This window comes from Salvelinus alpinus, chromosome 21 (assembly GCF_045679555.1).
Source record: "Salvelinus alpinus chromosome 21, SLU_Salpinus.1, whole genome shotgun sequence".
NCBI lineage: Eukaryota > Metazoa > Chordata > Actinopteri > Salmoniformes > Salmonidae > Salvelinus > Salvelinus alpinus.
In genome coordinates, this window is record NC_092106.1 from 25,054,260 (window position 1) to 25,072,462 (window position 18,203).

General features: G+C 43.7%; 1 protein-coding gene across 1 annotated transcript; it reads left to right on the forward strand.

The window, feature by feature from the left end:
* Nucleotides 1–1,050: 1,050 nt before the first annotated feature.
* On the forward strand, nucleotides 1,051–17,603 carry LOC139548116 (bromodomain and WD repeat-containing protein 3-like). Its single transcript, XM_071357493.1, is given in 42 exon segments — nucleotides 1,051–1,397; nucleotides 1,499–1,557; nucleotides 1,661–1,690; nucleotides 1,907–1,966; nucleotides 2,867–3,014; nucleotides 3,138–3,236; nucleotides 3,412–3,572; nucleotides 3,656–3,877; nucleotides 4,282–4,382; nucleotides 4,476–4,546; nucleotides 4,795–4,895; nucleotides 5,067–5,107; nucleotides 5,408–5,509; nucleotides 5,601–5,754; nucleotides 7,444–7,578; nucleotides 7,675–7,803; nucleotides 7,909–8,134; nucleotides 8,458–8,646; nucleotides 8,850–9,039; nucleotides 9,201–9,291; nucleotides 9,558–9,701; nucleotides 9,822–9,892; nucleotides 10,005–10,221; nucleotides 10,352–10,468; nucleotides 10,711–10,818; nucleotides 10,970–11,094; nucleotides 11,205–11,287; nucleotides 11,397–11,508; nucleotides 11,628–11,689; nucleotides 11,778–11,933; nucleotides 12,079–12,325; nucleotides 12,416–12,485; nucleotides 12,572–12,619; nucleotides 12,736–12,861; nucleotides 12,944–13,096; nucleotides 13,271–13,440; nucleotides 13,548–13,843; nucleotides 13,942–14,106; nucleotides 14,313–14,645; nucleotides 14,783–14,932; nucleotides 15,053–15,927; nucleotides 15,930–17,603. Coding segments are annotated over 42 exon segments (6,714 nt in total). The 5' UTR covers nucleotides 1,051–1,360; the 3' UTR covers nucleotides 16,470–17,603.
* Nucleotides 17,604–18,203: the final 600 nt, after the last annotated feature.

Below are 18,203 nucleotides of genomic sequence, written 5' to 3' on the forward strand. Positions count from 1 at the left end.
TTCTATTGAGTGCAGCCATACACCAACTCAGTAGGTTATTCGACCAGCAGCTGCATGACAATCGCACTATTTCAGGGGTCGTCAACTGGCGGACCAAATTCGCCCCGTTGAGTTTATTTAATACATTCGAATAGCCTACAGTGATCCATTAGGCTGCTTGCATCAATTCTATTTATAATTATGTTCTGGCTACGGTCCGCTCAAGAAAAGACACCTGCACTATTTTAAACCAATGAGTTAACTATTAATAACATAACTATCCCTTAAGATATTTTGTAAATAACTACTCTGTTATACATACTTATTAAACTTTATCTGTTGCATAGTGTTTTTTCTATGACTTTCTTATTGAATAAATAGAATTTGTTGTACCATAAATACATCGCCTGAAATGGGTAATGTCAGTGACATCAAAACTTGCATATTCGAATAGTATCGGGATCATTTTTGTGTTTTAACTAACCTTAACCTAATTATCCTAAACTGCTACGTTTGCAACATTAATTCTCCTGACCTGCTACGAAGTCACTTCTGACAGCGGATTATCCCATCTAGTCAAGACCCCTCAAATGCGAGTGCAGGCTGGGATAGACAGACACCACATCCGAGACTAGAGAACAATATACTGTATTTACATGATGTAAGAAAAGCGGGTCTATCATGTCATATCTCCAGACAAATGTAAAAAAATATATAGTAATTGTCAGAACTACAGTATTTCGCCAATTTGTCAATGCAATTGAAGCCTGCACTGCACAGGCTAATAATGCATTGTTCTCGTCAGCATTGCATGGCCCATTTGTCTATACACCACACAGGGATGTTTTTCTTTATTCAGTTGAGTTATTGAAACAAAGCCTAAGTAGTGAAGCGAAGTGCACTAAAGACAAATCGCACAGAGTAAAATAAAGGATAATAAAACGTGACAGATTTGTCTCGCTAACACATGTGACGTCATCAACAAGACACGACCTTGTCGAAGAAAAGACAACAATGCGGTCTTTAAACTATAATTCCGCATATAGAAATAGCTTTTTTATTTACATTGATCCAAAGCTTTCTTATGTATTTAAAGATAATATCAGTGCAATTAGCGGCCGAGCTTCGCTTTGTCTTTGTTGTAGTCGAACAAAAATGTAAGAGTTGTTCCCCACCCCCTATTTCCTCTGCTGTGGCGGAAGTAACTAGTATTGCTGAGGCCTCATCCTTCCAATGGCGACTGAAAACAGGCTGATTAGAAAGCGGGAGCAACCGTGGAGGGGGTCAGAGCAGTGTAACCGAAATTAAATAAATATATCATACTCTCACTAGTCATAAAGTTAGTTTACAATTGTACACCAACCAAATCACGGCTGATTCAATGGCCAACAGTCGGAATATTTCGCTCCTTGAATCGGGTAAGGCGCATATAGTTGCCTAATTAATTGCTTAAATTATAGATAAAGCTTGATTTAATTGATATCCAATTGTGGTACCATTGTCTGCTATTCACTTACAGAGCTATATTACCTAATTTCACGTTTTCTGACAACGGGTCCATGTCGGAGAGCGGCTGAGGTAAATTGGCGTGCCTTATTGACATAATTTCTTACTATTCAAAATTGTTGGCGAATAGTAAATGAAAGCAGCACATTCGAAACACCTTTTTAATCAATTGCAGGTTCTAGCGAGCGAACTAGAAGAATATCAGGTGTGTATTCCGGCAGCAGCGGCGTTCTGCAGTCGATGTATGTAGCTAGCGATCCCGATTGGACTGGAACGTAGAACTTGTCTCACTCACGACTTTTAATGCTTCTCTGACCGCCTCACTCGTTTGACATCGCACGTTTTTACTAACTTAATTTCTGGCAGTGTTTCTAGCATCTTCAGTGTTGTGATTTACACTAATGCGCACCATTTTGGATAGCTTTTACCCTGCAGATTAGACTGGCAAGGACATGAACATCCAAGATCTTACGAATATTTGGTAAGTCTATAATCAATAGATGTAAACTCATTGTCGAATGTATGTTATTGTTGAATGACAACCACGTTGTGTATCCATGCTTGGGCCATTTACTCTTTGTTCAATCAGATTTAATCGTTGTTACATTGTTGTTGCATAATAACCAGATTTTAACTTTTACCGGTATGTAGGATTACGTATTTTCGTATGTGTCGAAAGCTTGACACTGTAGTATAGAAACAAAATTGATAGAGCATTTATAAATATATCTGTTGTACTGCAGATAGGGTGGGGACTCTTGTGGTTCTGGCTACGTCAGGACACCACTGTTGACCAATCCACGCCCTAGAAAGGCTGTCGTTGCGTTATTTTCCTTGTGACCTGTGTTGTGATTCGTCCGTTGATGAATGTGTTTTACATAAAACGTTCTGCCCACAAGGAATGTAGCACACTGGTGGAACGAGATCAGGTGTACATGAAGAACCCAAATTATGTCAGTTATGTTTTTTTGCCCCTAGAAAAATTAAGAAATTATATTTTCTTACAGTGCCACTGGCTGACAGTGTACTGAAATATTAGACATAAAGACTGTCTATTTATTATTTAGATCAATGTGGTTGCAGTACTGTAGTTTTGTGATTCCTTGTGTTATCATTGTTTACATTTTTAACATTTTAGTCATTTATCAGATGTGCCAGAGCGATTTACAAGAGCAATTAGGGTTAAGTGCCTTGCTCAAGGGCACAACAACAGATTTGTCACCTAGTCTGCTCTGGGATTCGAACCAGCAACCTTTCGACTGCTACCCAACCTACAAATGTTGTGATGGCTTGAGGAACAAAGTATAGATAGTGGTTTAACTTGTAACAATGAAAGCTGGATGAGTCATTCTGCTCATCAACACTATGTTTGATCCCATAGGTTGCATCCAACAGACACATTGCACCTGACCATTTGCTGCAGATCTGTAAGCAGATTGGGCCGATTCTGGACAAAGAGGTGCCATGTGTTCCAGGCGTACATTCCCTACTGGGAACCGGGAGGCAGTCCTTACTCAGAACATCAAAAGGTGTTCAACTTTATATGTGTCTTGTTTGAGCGTGAATTCTAAATGTATACATCAGCAACTATTCTTTCTGGAATCGAATTGTAAAATTTAATTATTAAATTGCCTTCTTTCCACCTCTTCCAGATTACGGCAATGTTCGGAGGAAAGGCTCATCATTTGCTACCCTGCACAGAGGGAGACCACCAGAGATGCATTTGACCTGCAGGGATCCTCCAAATCTAGGTTAGTATTCTCTGACACAGGATTGACAGGTTCACACATTATTATTTTCTATTTATGCCGGTACTGTAAATTCAATGTGTGCTTATAACTCTACACATGTGTTTTTGTTTTCTGTTAACATGATTCTGTTATTATCATGTTTGGACTCTAAATCATAGTGTTTTGTCCTTCACAGTGGAGGTGTACAGAGGAAGGGAGCTAACCGGTACTCAACGGTTCAGCACTGTGAACCCTGTGAGCAACTATCAGCACATGCGGATGCACAGGAGGATTCTGGGTCATCTGTCTGCAGTCTACTGCATCGCTTTTGATCGAACCGGTCTCAGGATTTTCACTGTGAGTCATCATAAAGATCAAGTTCTTGGGGGAAATCATTTTAGGCTCATCACTTTATCTACCTTATCAAACCTACTTTCAAGGGCTCGGATGACTGCTTGGTGAAAATATGGTCTTCGTTTGACGGGAGGCTTCACTCCACCCTGAGAGGACATTCTGCTGAGATCTCAGACCTGGCTGTCAGCTTTGAGAATACCTTGATGGCAGCTGGCAGCTGTGACAAAACCATCCGAGTGTGGTGCCTTCGTACCTGTGCCCCTATGGCTGTCCTACAGGGGCACAGTGGATCCATTACCTCCCTACAGGTAGGAGCTTCTATCTTCCTCCAACACCCTTATTATGTTTTTATCTGACTAATGTTAGCCGGGGAAATAGTATGTCAGCTAATGCTGTCCACAGTTTTGCAAATGTAGAAAACATGCAACAGTATAATGTGATAACTGCACACATCTCTTTTTATCCCATTTTGTACATAATGTTGTGAAATCTGTTGTGAATGTAATGTTTAAAACATTTAAAACTGCCTTAATTTTGTTGGACCCCAGGAAGAGTAGCTGAACGGGGATCCATAATAAATACAAATACTAAACCTGGTTTGCTTCAGAAGCTCACATTGGACCACTAGTGTGTTGCTCTCAGTATAGATGTGGGTGCATAAGTCTGTCTATCTGGAACATCATTTAACTGGGTGAATTACATCTGTCCTCAGTTCTCACCATTTGCCAAGGGCTCAAAGAGATACCTGGTGTCCACTGGAACTGATGCAACAATCTGCTTTTGGCAGTGGGATGTCAATAACATCAATTTCAGGTGAGTTTCAATTGCTGGTAATTTGATCAAGATAATAATTGCATCCTGAAAATTACATCATAAGTCTGAAACATTTACACTCTGGTTGTAAAGTGATCGCCCGCAGAAGTTTACAGAGCGACCCAGGCCGGGAGTTCAGATGGTGTGCTCATCATTCAGTCCAGGTAATGATGTCAAGATAGAAGTTTTGTGTAAAAGAATGCTTTGGATCTTTAAATACATTCCTACAAATTCATCATAGGGTACCTATTACACTCACCATAGCTGATACGATTTTCAACCGATGTATTGATCCAGCTTTTTACCTCGCCAACTGTTACAAGTATAAGCTACTCTAACATGGGTATAGAGAGGCTATGAACCAAATTGGGATACAGTTATAGTAGTTTTTGTGTTTTATAAAACATTTTAGGTGGCATGTTCTTAGCGACGGGAAGTACTGATGATGTCATCAGAATATATTACCTGGGAGGTGGGAACCCTGAAAAAATATCAGAGCTTCATGAACACACGGTAAGATCCCTTGAAGATAAACCATCACATAGCAGCAAAAAGCTGAACACAAGAAAATAACGAGTTCCTAAAACAATCATTAAATCCATCCGAGCTTTAATTTACAATAAATACAAAAAACGTTGATGTAATATTCTAATCATTGTTGTCAATATATGTTCTCATTTTTAGGACAAGGTCGACAGCATCCAATTTTGCCACTCAGGAGAAAGGTATGATCAATGTGATTAGTTGAAGCACTCACCTTAGCCCAACGGTTTTTTACTTTATAACATAAGGCATCATGAGGATTGTCTAGAGCAGTGGTTCCCAACCGTTTTTGGTCACTGTATCACTAACTGAGTTTTGCTCTGCCTGGAGTACCCCTGAAGTACCCCCTCATTTGCATTTTACCAGTAAGCCTATGGTCTCATGAGTATAATCAAGTACCTCTTGTGCATAAGCCAAGTACCCCCAGGGACCCTTGTACCACTGGTCTAGAGTTCATTGTCTTGATTTGCCTCGTCTCGTAGGTTTGTGAGTGGCAGTCGAGATGGCACAGCACGCATCTGGAGGCTGACTCAGCGTCAGCAGTGGAGGAGCCTTCTTCTCAATATGAACGCCACTCTACCAGGGTAAGGAATGAACAGCTTGTCGGCACCATTACATACACCTACACATGCTTGTATCTATGTTTTCCTCCTTTCATATCGATTTTCTCATCAGCTCGGAACACACGACCAATGAGGAAAGCTTTTTCAAGCCCAAGGTCACCATGGTAGCGTGGGATCGCCATGACAACTCAGTAATCACAGCCGTCAACAACCATATCCTAAAAGTGTGGAACTCCTACACGGGCCAGCTGCTACATATCCTTAAAGTAGGAGTAACCACATTGTCTTACATTCCATTTTCGTGAACATTCTGTTTCACAAAGATAACTGAGGACATTTTGTATCTGTAACTACTATTAGTGTAGATTTCCATCCTTCAACTGCAGTGCATTCGGAAAGTATTCAGGCCCCTTCACTTTTTCCACATTTTGTTACATTACGGTCTTATTGTAAAATGTATTAAGTCTTTTTTCCCTCAATCTACACACAATACCCCATAATGACAAGGAGAAAACAGGTTTTTAGATTTTTTTTGCAACTTTATTAAAAACAGATACCGTATGTACATAAGTATTCAGACCCTTTGCTATGAGACTCGAAATTGAGCTCAGGTACATCCTGTTTTCATTGATCATCCTTGAGATGTTTGGAAAACTTGATTGGAGACCACCTGTGGTAAATTCAATTGATTGGACATTATTTGGAAAGGCACACACCTGTCTATATAAAGGTCCCACAGTTGACAGTGCATGTCAGAGCAAAAACCAAGCCATGTGGTCGAAGGAATTGTCCGTAGAGCTCTGAGACAGGATTGTGTCGAGGCACAGATCTGGGGAAGGGTACCAAAACATTTCTGCAGCATTGAAGGTCCCCAAGAATAAATTGGCCTCCATCATTCTTAAATGGAAGAAGTTTGGAACCACCAAGAATCTTCCTAGAGCTGGCCGCTCGGCCAAACTGACCAATCGGGAGAGAAGGGCCTTGGTCAGGGAGGTGACCAAGAACCCAATGGTCACTTTGACAGAGCTACAGAGTTACTCTGTGGAGATGGACATTCCAGAAGGACAACAATCTCTGCAGTACTCCACCAATCAGGCCTTTATAGTAGAAGACCAGATGGAAGCCACTCCTCAGTAAAAGTCACATGACAGCCCGCTTTGAGTTTGCCAAAACATGATTCTCTGGTCTGTGGCAGGGACTGGGAGACTAGTCGGGATCGAAGGAAATATGAACGGAGCAAAGCACAGAGAGAATCTTGATGAAAACCCGCTCAGGACCTCAGACTGGGGCTAAGTTTCACCTTCCAACAGGACAATGTCCCTAAGCACACAGCCAAGACAATGCAGGAATGGCTTCAGGACAAGTCTTTGAGTGGCCCGGACTTGAACCCGATCAAACATCTCTGGAGAGACCTGAAAATAGCTGTGCAGCGACGCTCCCCATCCAACCTGATAGCGCTTGAGAGGATCTGCAGAGAAATGTGGCAGAAACTTCCCAAATACAGGTGTGCCAAGTTTGTAGTGCGCTCAACAAAGTACTGAGTAAAGGGTTTGAATACTTATGTAAATGTGATATTTCAGTTTATTTTTAATACATTTGCAGATATTTCTAAAAACCTGTTTTAGCTTTGTCATTATGGGGTATTGTGTGTAGATTGAGGGGGGGGGGATTATTCAGTCTATTTTAGAATAAGGCTGCATGTAACAAAATGTGGAAAAAGTGAAGAGGTCTGAATACTTCCGAATGCACTGTATTTGTATATGAAGAATAGTTGAAGTATAGTCCTAGATTCCTTGGTCAAGAAGACATAATAGTTCTACAGTTTTTTTCCCTTGTTGCTGTAAGCATGCTTTTCAGGAACAGTTCCTCAAATATTTTTGGTCAATGACTTGGTAAAATAGCTAAATACCATCAGACAGTGAGTTGACCTGACAGCTGTGTGATGCTCTGTACAGGGCCATGAGGCTGAGGTGTTTGTCCTGGAGCCCCACCCCTCAGATCCCAGGATCATGCTGTCTGCTGGCCACGACGGAAACGTCTTCATCTGGGACATCGTCCGGGGCACAAAGACACAGCACTACTTCAACATGGTGAGGAGGAGCCACGCACCACAGAAGACTTAACAGTAACATCCATTCTCTCCAACTATGACTAACTCCATCTTGGTTGCTCTGTCTGCCCTACAGATTGAGGGCCAGGGTCATGGTGCTGTTTTTGACTGCAAGTTCACTCCCGACGGCCAGCGCTTTGCCTGCACAGACTCCCACGGCCATCTGGTCATATTCGGCTTTGGGAGCTCCAAGCCATATGAGAAGGTAAGGATGCAGCTCCTACTACATCTATGTATAAGAAAGAGTCCTCTATTCAATGGTTGGAGATGACATCCCAGTGAGATTGACTGCCTGTCTGTCTTTGTCCAGCTTCCAGATCAGGTGTTTTTCCACACCGACTATCGGCCTCTGATCCGTGACGCCAACGGCTTTGTGTTGGACGAGCAGACCCAGCAGGCACCCCACCTCATGCCCCCTCCCTTCCTGGTGGATGTGGATGGGAACCCCCACCCACCCAGATACCAGCGGCTGGTCCCCGGGAGGGAGAACATTGCAGACGAACACCTGGTGCCTCAGCTGGGATATGTCGCCACAAGTATGTTAACTACCTCATTACTTGACTATCTCAGTCTTCCTGCTTTGACCATATCTTTGAGTTAATTTGACTATTTATACAGCATTTGAGGCAGTTGTAAGGCAGTATGATCCTGGTGTTTATTGGACCAGTACAACAACATTGAAAGAGCAGTTGGGCATGTGTGTTTGTGTGGATGGGTGGGTTTTGTATGACCAGTGCAACTACCAGCTGTTTCCCCCGAGAGTTTGTGGATGGGTGGGTTAATCTGTTTGAGTGAGTAAATGGGTGTTACTTAATACCCTTGCCCCTCCATCACACTGTGTCCATGTTGTCCAACTCAGGTGATGGCGAGGTGATGGAGCAGGTGATCAGTCAGCTGACCACGGACCACGAGGAGGCCACGGCCAGACGCAGCGTTCTGGACGACGCCATCAGGCAGCTGCAGGAGCAGCAGGACAGGCAGAGCAGACCAGGGACACAGGCCCCAGAACAGGCCCCAGCATTCCCAGCCCCCAGCACCCCACGTAGAGGTACCAAGATAATGTTCCTAGCTCTCTTTTCCTTTCCATAAACTACCATTGCTCTTGGGCATGCTCAAATACTTCACATTCCTACATGTTGATGATTAAGGACTCCATTGGAAATGGAAAATACCCTCTCATCTGTTATGGTTAAATTAATGATTGGGTCCTAGACAAGTAGTCATGTTGTCTTCCCTCCTCTCTGTACCCAGCATCAGTGAATGAGCGAGGTGCAGCTGAGGTGCAGTCGTCCCCTAACGTGGGTCTGCGGCGCAGTGGGCAGGTGGAGGGGGTGAGACAGATGCACCAGAATGCCCCTCGTAGCCAGATGGCCACGGAGAGGGACCTGCAGGCCTGGAGACGCAGAGTGGTGGTACCCGAGCTTTCATCCAGCGGGTACAGGTGAGACAGACATTCCTCAAACAACGGGGGGAGATCATCTGTATAGTTTGTTATAAGACAAAAGGATGTCATTTATAAACAAGTCTACTCCTAAATGGTTAATCTCCGGAACATTATTCCTGAAATGCAAGTTGAAATTAAATGTGTAAATGATCTTGTAGTTGCCAGGATGACTTCCGAATTACAAAAGGAGAGGAGGAGATTGCCATATACAATGCAAAGAAACGACGTGTGACATACGGCAGTTGTAGAGTAAGTAGACATATTTATTAATTTAAAGATCATCTACATTTTACATTTTAAGTCATTTAGCAGACGCTCTTATCCAGAGCGACTTACAAATTGGAAAGTTCATACATATTCATCCTGGTCCCCCCCGTGGGGAATGAACCCACAACCCTGGCGTTGCAAGCGCCATGCTCTACCAACTGAGCCACACGGGATCATGACTGACCACAGGGATTTTAAAATGATACTGACGTCATACTGACATAATTTCTGCTTTGCTTCTGCCTCAGGATGATTCTGAAGATGAGGTGCCTTGCATCAAACGTGCACAGTCCCGCAAAAAGCAAAAAGTCTTCCAGCAGAGCAAAGATGGGATTGTGGAAGAATTCATTGAGTTCTCCTGTGAGGAGGGAGAGGAAACTGCAACATCTGAGGTATATTCTACAAACCTGTGTGATAAGAAATATGCTTTTGACATGTCCATTAAAGAATAACAAGCTATTTGGAATATTGGTGAAAGAGGTCAATCTTGCAATCTCCTTCCCCACCTCTAGGACCATGAGATGGAGGGCAGTGAACTGGATTCATCCAATGAGGAAGAGGAATGGAAAAGTGACAGTTCAAGGTACAGATAAGCTCTTTGCTTCTCTTGATTCCTTGCAAAGGGGTACATGGCGTATGTCATATTGTCATTTCGCTTGGCTTAATGTGAACATAACTTATGTTGCCCATGACAGCCACTCATCCAGTGAGTACTCTGACTGGACAGCAGACGCTGGGATTAACCTGCAGCCCTCCACTCCCGTGTCATCACGGAAACGAGTTCGCCGCCAGCTTAGCAGCTCGGAGGAAGATAATGAGGAGGAAGAGGAGAAGCAGCAAAGTGACGAGGAAGAACGACCTCCTCAGACTAGCAAGCAGAAATCCAAGAAGCCCAAAAGCAAGATGCCCAAGGTTAGCCACTGTACTAACCTGCATATTTTGTTTGTCAATGCTTGTATCCTGCTCTCGTATGACAAAAAGTAGTTTCACTTCCATATTGAATATTAAATCAATCTTATGTAATTGTACATGTGTATCACAGCGGCCTAAAGCCAGGCCGTCGATGAACAGAGAAGTGTCCAACGAGTTCAGACCCTCAACGTGGATCACTGATGTCGTTCCCAGGAAGTCTCCCTTTGTTCCCCAGATGGGTGATGAGGTACGTGACTGTCTAGACCATATGGCTTCCCTACTGTTGTTGTGTGCATCTTTGGGGTTGAAATCAGGAGGCTGGTGGGAGGAGCTATAGGTATGGATTAAATGGAACGGTATCAAACATATGGAAACCAATTTTGACCCCGTTCCATTAATTACATTCCAGCCATTTCAATGAGCCTGTCTTCCTATAGCTCCCCCCACCAGCCCCCTCTGGTCTAATTAATGTTACCCTCTCTCCCTCAGGTAATCTATTTCCGCCAGGGTCACGAGGCGTATGTGGAGGCAGTGAACAGGAACAACCTGTACCCCATTAACATGGAGAAACAGCCTTGGAGGAAGATGGAGCTGAGGGTAAGAACATCATATCCACTCTGCTCCAAACTAGGAAACAGATAAATCTGTCTTCTGCCGATGCAGTAGAAAATGGGTTAGTGTGTTGAGAGGGCCAGTGTCTGAAAGGACATTGTTGAAGAGTAACTTGAAATTCTCCTTCTCGCTACAGGACCAAGAGTTTGTTAAAATAACTGGGATCAAGTATGAAGTATGCCCTCCGACACTGTGCCGCCTGAAACTGACGCTCATTGACCATGGCACGGGCAAAATCACAGACAAATCATTTTATGTCAAGTAAATGATGCAACCACTTCAAAGTGTCTAACATTGAAGATACATGTACGTTTTTACAGACATTACCAGAGACATTTGGTAACTTTGGACTTCTGTACGCCTCCCCTCAGGTACCATGACATGCCGGATGTGATTGACTTCCTCGTGCTTCGGCAGAGTTATGACGAAGCACGCAGTAGAGTCTGGCAGCCAAGTAAGTTAACTACTCAAGGTACAGTAATGCGTGAGATGAATGGGTCAACATTTCGAAGCAATATGTTCTGCATTTCCCCCATCTAAAATGGTAGTATTCCTCACTGCAGATGACAGATTCCGGTCTGTAATAGATGATGCCTGGTGGTTTGGGATCATTGTTTGTCAGGAGCCATATCAGCTTGAATATCCGGACAGTCATTTCCAGTGCTTCAAAGTCAGGTGAGAATGTATGATTGGGTCTGCGTTGTTGGAAACCAGTCAAAATGGTCTCCCAACGGTTGATGCCTTCTGCGGTGGATTGCATGCTTCTAACCTGCTTGGTTTTGCTTTGTTGCCAGATGGGACAATGGAGAAACGGAGAAGCTAAGTCCTTGGGATGTGGAAGCTATTCCAGAGGATGGTAATTTAACAGACTCTGTTGTTGGAAATGTTTCATTCTAGGACAGGAGTACTGTATGGTAACAATGGTGTGTGTCTGTGCTCTTCAGCCCAGCAACCTGAGTGTGTAGGTGGAGGGGTTCCAGTGACAGCAGAGGAGATGAGAGAGGTCATGTATAAACCCCAGACAGGAGAGTGGGGTGAGAGGAGTAGAGACAACGAGTGTGAACGCATCATAGCAGGCATTGAGCAACTCATCACCGTCGGTAAGAACACTCACCTCACCACTGCATTTTGGTACTATTTCCTCCTCAGCAGACCTCGGATTGTATACCATTCCTAGATGGGCTAGTGAGGTTTTGAATTTCAAATTCACAGTACTTCTGTTTTTTTTGTTTTTTTTATTTACAGATATTGTAGCCCCATTTTCTGGCCCGGTGGACATAGTTCAGTACCCAACCTACTGCACGGTGATAGCCTTCCCTACAGACCTGAGCACCATCAGACTGAGACTTATAAATAGGTTCTACAGGCGACTGTCCTCTTTAGTTTGGGATGCCAGATACATTGTGCACAACGCCCGGACCTTCAATGAGCCAAGGAGCAAGATAGCCCATTCAGCAAAACTTATCACAGATGTCCTGCTAAAATTTATCAAGTGAGTTGGCCAAGTGTTATTGAGCTTTAACTTACACAGATAAATGTATCTGTATTTAACAACTTATGTTGATTTTTTTTATTTCCTCAGTCGACCTAGCTGTACAGATATTATGGAGATCTACAGTGCTATTGAAGACATGGACTATACGGATGACGAGGTAAATCAGGTTTGATCATGAAATCATTCAAACCTTGCTGTGTAACTTTTGGGTTGAACTGATATTGATTTGAATGTCTTTCCCAGGACCTGGAAGAGGCACCAGGCCCCTCTTCTGGACACAGACTGCGCCAGGTAAGTAATGAATGATGATGTAAAAACCAGAACATCTTTGTCTTAAAATCAGCAATGAAAATGTAGGGAAGTGGCTGGGATGTTGTCTTATATCTTATGTATGAGTCTGCTCCCAGCGCTCTGTGGAGAAGGTACCTGACCAGGACTCCTGGAAGGGGCAGTGCAAGCGCCTGATGAACTATGTCTTTGAGTGTGAGGACTCCGAGCCCTTCAGAAAGCCTGTGGATCCTACCTCCTACCCAGTAAGAGAACACAGAGTTCTACTGTAATAATGACTCTGGCTTTGACAACTGTTGATCTAATGTGGCTCATGTCTGTTTGCAGGACTACCTTAGCATCATTGACACTCCCATGGACTTTGGGACTGTGAAGGGGACCCTTGAGGAGGACCGCTATGAAAACCCCATGGAGCTCTGCAAAGACATACGTCTGATATTTGCCAACGCTAAAGCCTTCACGCCAAACAAACGCTCAAAGGTATTTCCGCTCTTGCATTTCCAAACCATACAAGCGATTCCAGTGTAAGAAATTCAGCAATCTTATATTGAGTTGATTTGACATTGGTCAGGTTCTGGATTGTCATCAATGTAGGGACTAGGACCTGATGCCAAGTTGCTGTGCTCTACATATTTTTATCTCCTCTGTCCCCAGATCTACAGTATGACTTTGCGGCTTTCTGCATTCTTCGAAGAGCGAATCAGAACAATCATATCGCAATACAAAACTTCTGTCAAGAGCAGCGAGAAGCTCCGCCGCAGCCAGAGGTTCCGGAAGAAGCTTCAGCACCACGAGTCTGCTGTACCCAGCACTAACACCACAAGGTAGACCTCACTTCTACTGCCCACAGACCTCATTGGGCTTAAGGAAATGTACTTGTGTGGTCCACAGGACCTACAGCACTACTAATGATATTGTTCTTTCCCTTCAGCCAAAAGAGGGCTGCTCTAAAAACACACGAAAAAGTGGAAGCGGCGTCAACGACCAAATCTACCTCAGCCAAAGTGTCTGCTCCTGAGAGAACCAGGAGAAGGAGCCACAGTAGTGACAGCTCAGGCCACAGCTCTTCTGAAGCCTCCTCAGGGTCAGACTCTGAGATTGAGAGTGAGTTATCTATGAGTGACTCTGAAGAGGAGAAACGCCTGGGGTCCTCACGGCACCATCACAGCAGAGAGACCAGGGGAACCAGAAGAGTCACCAGGAACAAGGGGGCAAAGAAGAAAAAAAGTTAGGATTTCACATAAATCTGGTAGAAGGCAGTTTGCAAGACATCCCTTAGTCTCTGTCCCTCTAATAAAATCCCTGTTTTTGACGTTTTATTTCAGTTGCCGAGAGCGAGGAAGAGTCCTCCAATGAGGGGGAGGAGAGTGAGGATGGCGGGAAGTTGTCCAACTCTTTGTCTCGTCGATTCCCAAGCAGGACCAGCAGCAGGAGCACCAGGCTGACCAGGAACAATGCTGTTGCCCATAGGAAATGCACCAAACAGCCAGGTAAACACCATCACACCATAGAGCAGGGAAAAGGAGAGGTAACTAGAGCAGGGAGTGGTCAGGCAAATGCCCTTACAAATTATGAAAAATAGACAGACAACTGCCCTTATGGTTAAAGGTCTGAACTGCCCGTAGGAGCAGATCTTTTTTTAGTTATTATGATTATTAGCCACTTAAAATGTTGTTGCTGCTCTGTGTGTATCTAGAGAGGGGTGCCCAGATGAATGGTCACAGCAGAAAATCTGGGCGAGAGAGGCGGCTAAGCAGCGAATCTGAGAGATCACCATCCCAGGGTACAGACACTTACAGGGAGGAGGATGAGGAGGAGAATGTTGGCCGCAGGACAATGAAAAGGAAGACTGCCAGGGCGGCCGTCAACAAGATGAAGCTTCTGGAAGCCTCTGAGGAAAACTATGGTTCAGCCTCTGAGGAAGAGGATAAACATAGGAGGAATAGCAGCCACCATGCGACCCGAGTCAGCAAACGCATTGCCGTGATCCAGAGCAGCTCTGAATCAGAGGAGCAGTCATCAGCACAGTGTGAGCACACAGTCAGCTTAGACTGGTTTGAATCAACTTTTATTGATCATGGATCTACTGTACCAGAGCCACAAAAGGGGGCGTTCATTGAAAAAACGTTTAACACTGTTGGGTAACATACACTTTCTTTCCCCTAGGTTCTAAAAAAGACAAGGATTCATTGGGTGATTGGGAGAACAATGAGGACAGTATTGAGAGTGAAGCTTCATCCTCTCGTTGCCATCAGAATGGAGAGAGTAAGAACTCCAGCAGCCGCAAAACGACCAGACAAGCTGCAGAGACGGGTGGTAAGGGTAAGAGCTACAGGCATACTGTAGATGCTTTCAGTCATGGCTACTTTCTCTGCCTTCTCCAAGTTCAGTCATGTGTTGCTGTAGTGTTAATGTTTGTATTTATCTCTATTTCAGATGATATGTCTCATGTAAATGGGCACAGCACAAAACATGACAGTACTTCTGAGGAGGAGGAGGAGGAGAGCTCTGATGGTGAAGAAGAGGAAGAAATAGAGGAAGAAGCTGTTAGGTCTCAGTCCTCCAGAAGCTTGACAACCGCTGCAGTGAGCAAAATTAGAACTTGCATTACCAGTTATATGGCGGAAGAGAAGACTGGCTCCAGAAAGAGACAGCCCAAATCTCTGGCAAGCTCTGACGAGGAATACCGAGAACACTATGCTCAAAAGCACCCTCACCAAAACGGGAGAAAGGTGGAGAAAGAACATGCTGAAGGCTCTGAGAAAAATAGTAAATTACATTCAAAAAGCCAAGAACAAACATCTGCCTCAACCCACAAACAGGATGTCCCTGAATCAGAGGAACTCAGTGACACTCCAAAGAGATCAAGCTCACGCAAAAAAAGAGTGAGGTCTGAAGAGGAGGAGGAGGAAGAAGACAGCAACCACTCAGATAATGAATCTAAGGGAGAATCCAATAAACGTCAGTTGCGAAACAACAACAAACCCAAAAGACAGAGTCACAATGACTCTGTTTCAGAGAGCGAGGAGGAAGTTGTACCCAACAGGAGAGCAAGGAGAAAACTGCATGCTTCCTCAGAGGAAGAATCTGATGGGAAGGAGAAGCATAGCCCTAGCAGGCGGCCTTGCCTTCGAGCCCAACCAAAAAAGAAATACATCAATGAAGACTCTGAGGAGGACTTGAACTCTGAGATGCAAGGCAGTTGTAAGAATGGGAATAGCAATGCTGTTTCAGATAAAGGACATCGACGCAACCGAAAAGCTTCCCCAGCTACTACAAAACAACAGTCCTCTTCCAAGAGAAAACGCATTTACAGTACACCTCAGACTCCTCAGACAACCCTTATGAAAAGAAACGGTGCATGCCCAAGGCTAAGAGCTACTGCGAAGATGAGGACGAGAGGGAAACAAAAAGATCCAACTACAAGTATCCCAAGAAGGAATCTAGATCCAAGTCTGAACCCGAGGACTGTAGTAGTCAGGAAGACACCTCTTCTCACCAAGGGTCAGAGGAGGAGAAGGAGGTTGAGTGCCCAAGGGGGAAGAGACGTTTGGAGCGACACAAACGCAAGCGAAAGGAACACTGCAGCAGCAGTGCCCACAGTTCTGCCTCTGAAAGCGAGGAGGACGAAAAGTCCTCTGCCAGCTCAGGGTCCCAGAGCAGTCCAAAGAGAAAAAAACACAACAGGAGGTCAAGGGTCAGCGACAAGGGTGCCGCCCGACAACGCCGGAGGGACCCCTCTGAGGCAGACAGTGATCAGTCGTACGCAGAATTCCAGAGAGGAGCGTGTGGAACGCGTATCAAGACCCGAAACCGTGGCAAACGAACGGTGACATATCACGACAGCGAATGAAGGCTTAGCAAGAGAGGCTTAGCGAGAGAGACTAACTGGAGACCTTGAAGACACTTGATCGCAACATTAAAGGTAGTAGCACTGGAGCTTTTTCAAGAGGAAATGCTGTGAATCTGTTTCATTCAGGGATATTTATATTTTCTATTAAAAAAAAAAAGTAGTTTATAAAATATAGCGCAAACCACCTCCCATTCTGCTTTTGTGATTTGGCCAGCTAAATAACTGTTCGGGGGAGCATTGTCAGCTTGGGTGCTATCTTAATATACCTCTGTTTAATCAAGCATATTTTGCTGGCTTGCACTAAGAAACACACTGTAAAGAGGTATTTCATACACTAGTTTCACATTAGGAACTCAGGGGTCAACTAAGTTTACTGTAGTCTCAGCCATTCAGTCTTGGGAGCTAGAGTAGGTAGGGACAATAAACATTTCCAGGATGGCGGTTTCAGTCCAAGCACACTTACTGAGACAAAACTAATCCACTTCACCCTCCTTTGACTTCAAGTCCTTTGTAAATCCACATTAATTATCCTTTACTGTATTGTGAGGTGACTTGTTGATATGAGCCAAAATGTACAAATTTGAATTCCTAGTTTTCCTCCCCTTTGTTTTCATTTTTTAGGGGGGAATATGTGTGGGATGTATTCTAGTCATGGAATCAGGTGTAAATATATGGGATTGAGAATGGCATCTTTTGAAATGTTTATGAGGATCACTCTGTAGCAAATGATTGCTTGTTTAAATTTGAGCATTAATTTCATTTTTATGTCATTACAACGCATTGTCTTGCCACATGTCAGAAATTGGTACCCTTTTGCCAAGTACAGGAAACCAAAAAGTACTTATAGCAAAATACTGTGATTTCTCATATTGGGAAGACACTCTAGTGTTCTGTGTTATGTACTCTCAGTATTACATTTATTTTTGGAGAGAACTTAATTGCATTTAACTTTTTGCCAGTCACAATTTAGTTGTGTGTTGCGGCGGTCTTGAAATTGCTAAATGTTTTTCATACACTTTGATACAAACAGATTTCATAGGAAAATGTTACTGGTACTCCGTATGGTTGTGGAGTGCAAGAGGGCAGTTTTTTTTTCTTATTTTCTGGTTAATAAAGACATACATTCAAGGCTCACTTTGTATGTGTTATCAATGTCATATGCATTCTTAACCATTCCTTAAACTGAACAAAAATATGAACACAACTTCAAAGATTTTGCTGAGTTACAGTTCATTTAAGAGAATCAGTCAATTGAAATAAATTCCATTAGGCCCTAATCTATAGATTTCACATGACTGGGCAGGGGTGCAGCCATGGGTGGGCCAGGCCCAGCCAATCAGAATGAGTTTTTCCCCACAAAAAGGGCTTTATTACAGACAGAAATACTCACTAACATTTTAGAGACATAAGCTTTTTGTGCGTATGGAACATTGCTGGGATCTTTTATTTCAGCTCATGACACATGGGACTAACACTTTACATTTAATACATCCCACTAATGCTGAGTGGATCAATGCTTTTGCCACCGTGTCGATTGTATTTGAAGCAGTAGTTCAAAAACTAAGTGACAGCACCAATATATAATGCTGCGTTGATGTGCTAGTCGGAACTAGGAAACTCGGAAATGTTCGACTTTCTAACTGGTTGTAGTTATACATGTGCTGCGTTCAATGAATCAGTAAGTAGGACATTTCTGCATTTCCTAGTTCCAACTAGCATTTGAACGCAGCATAA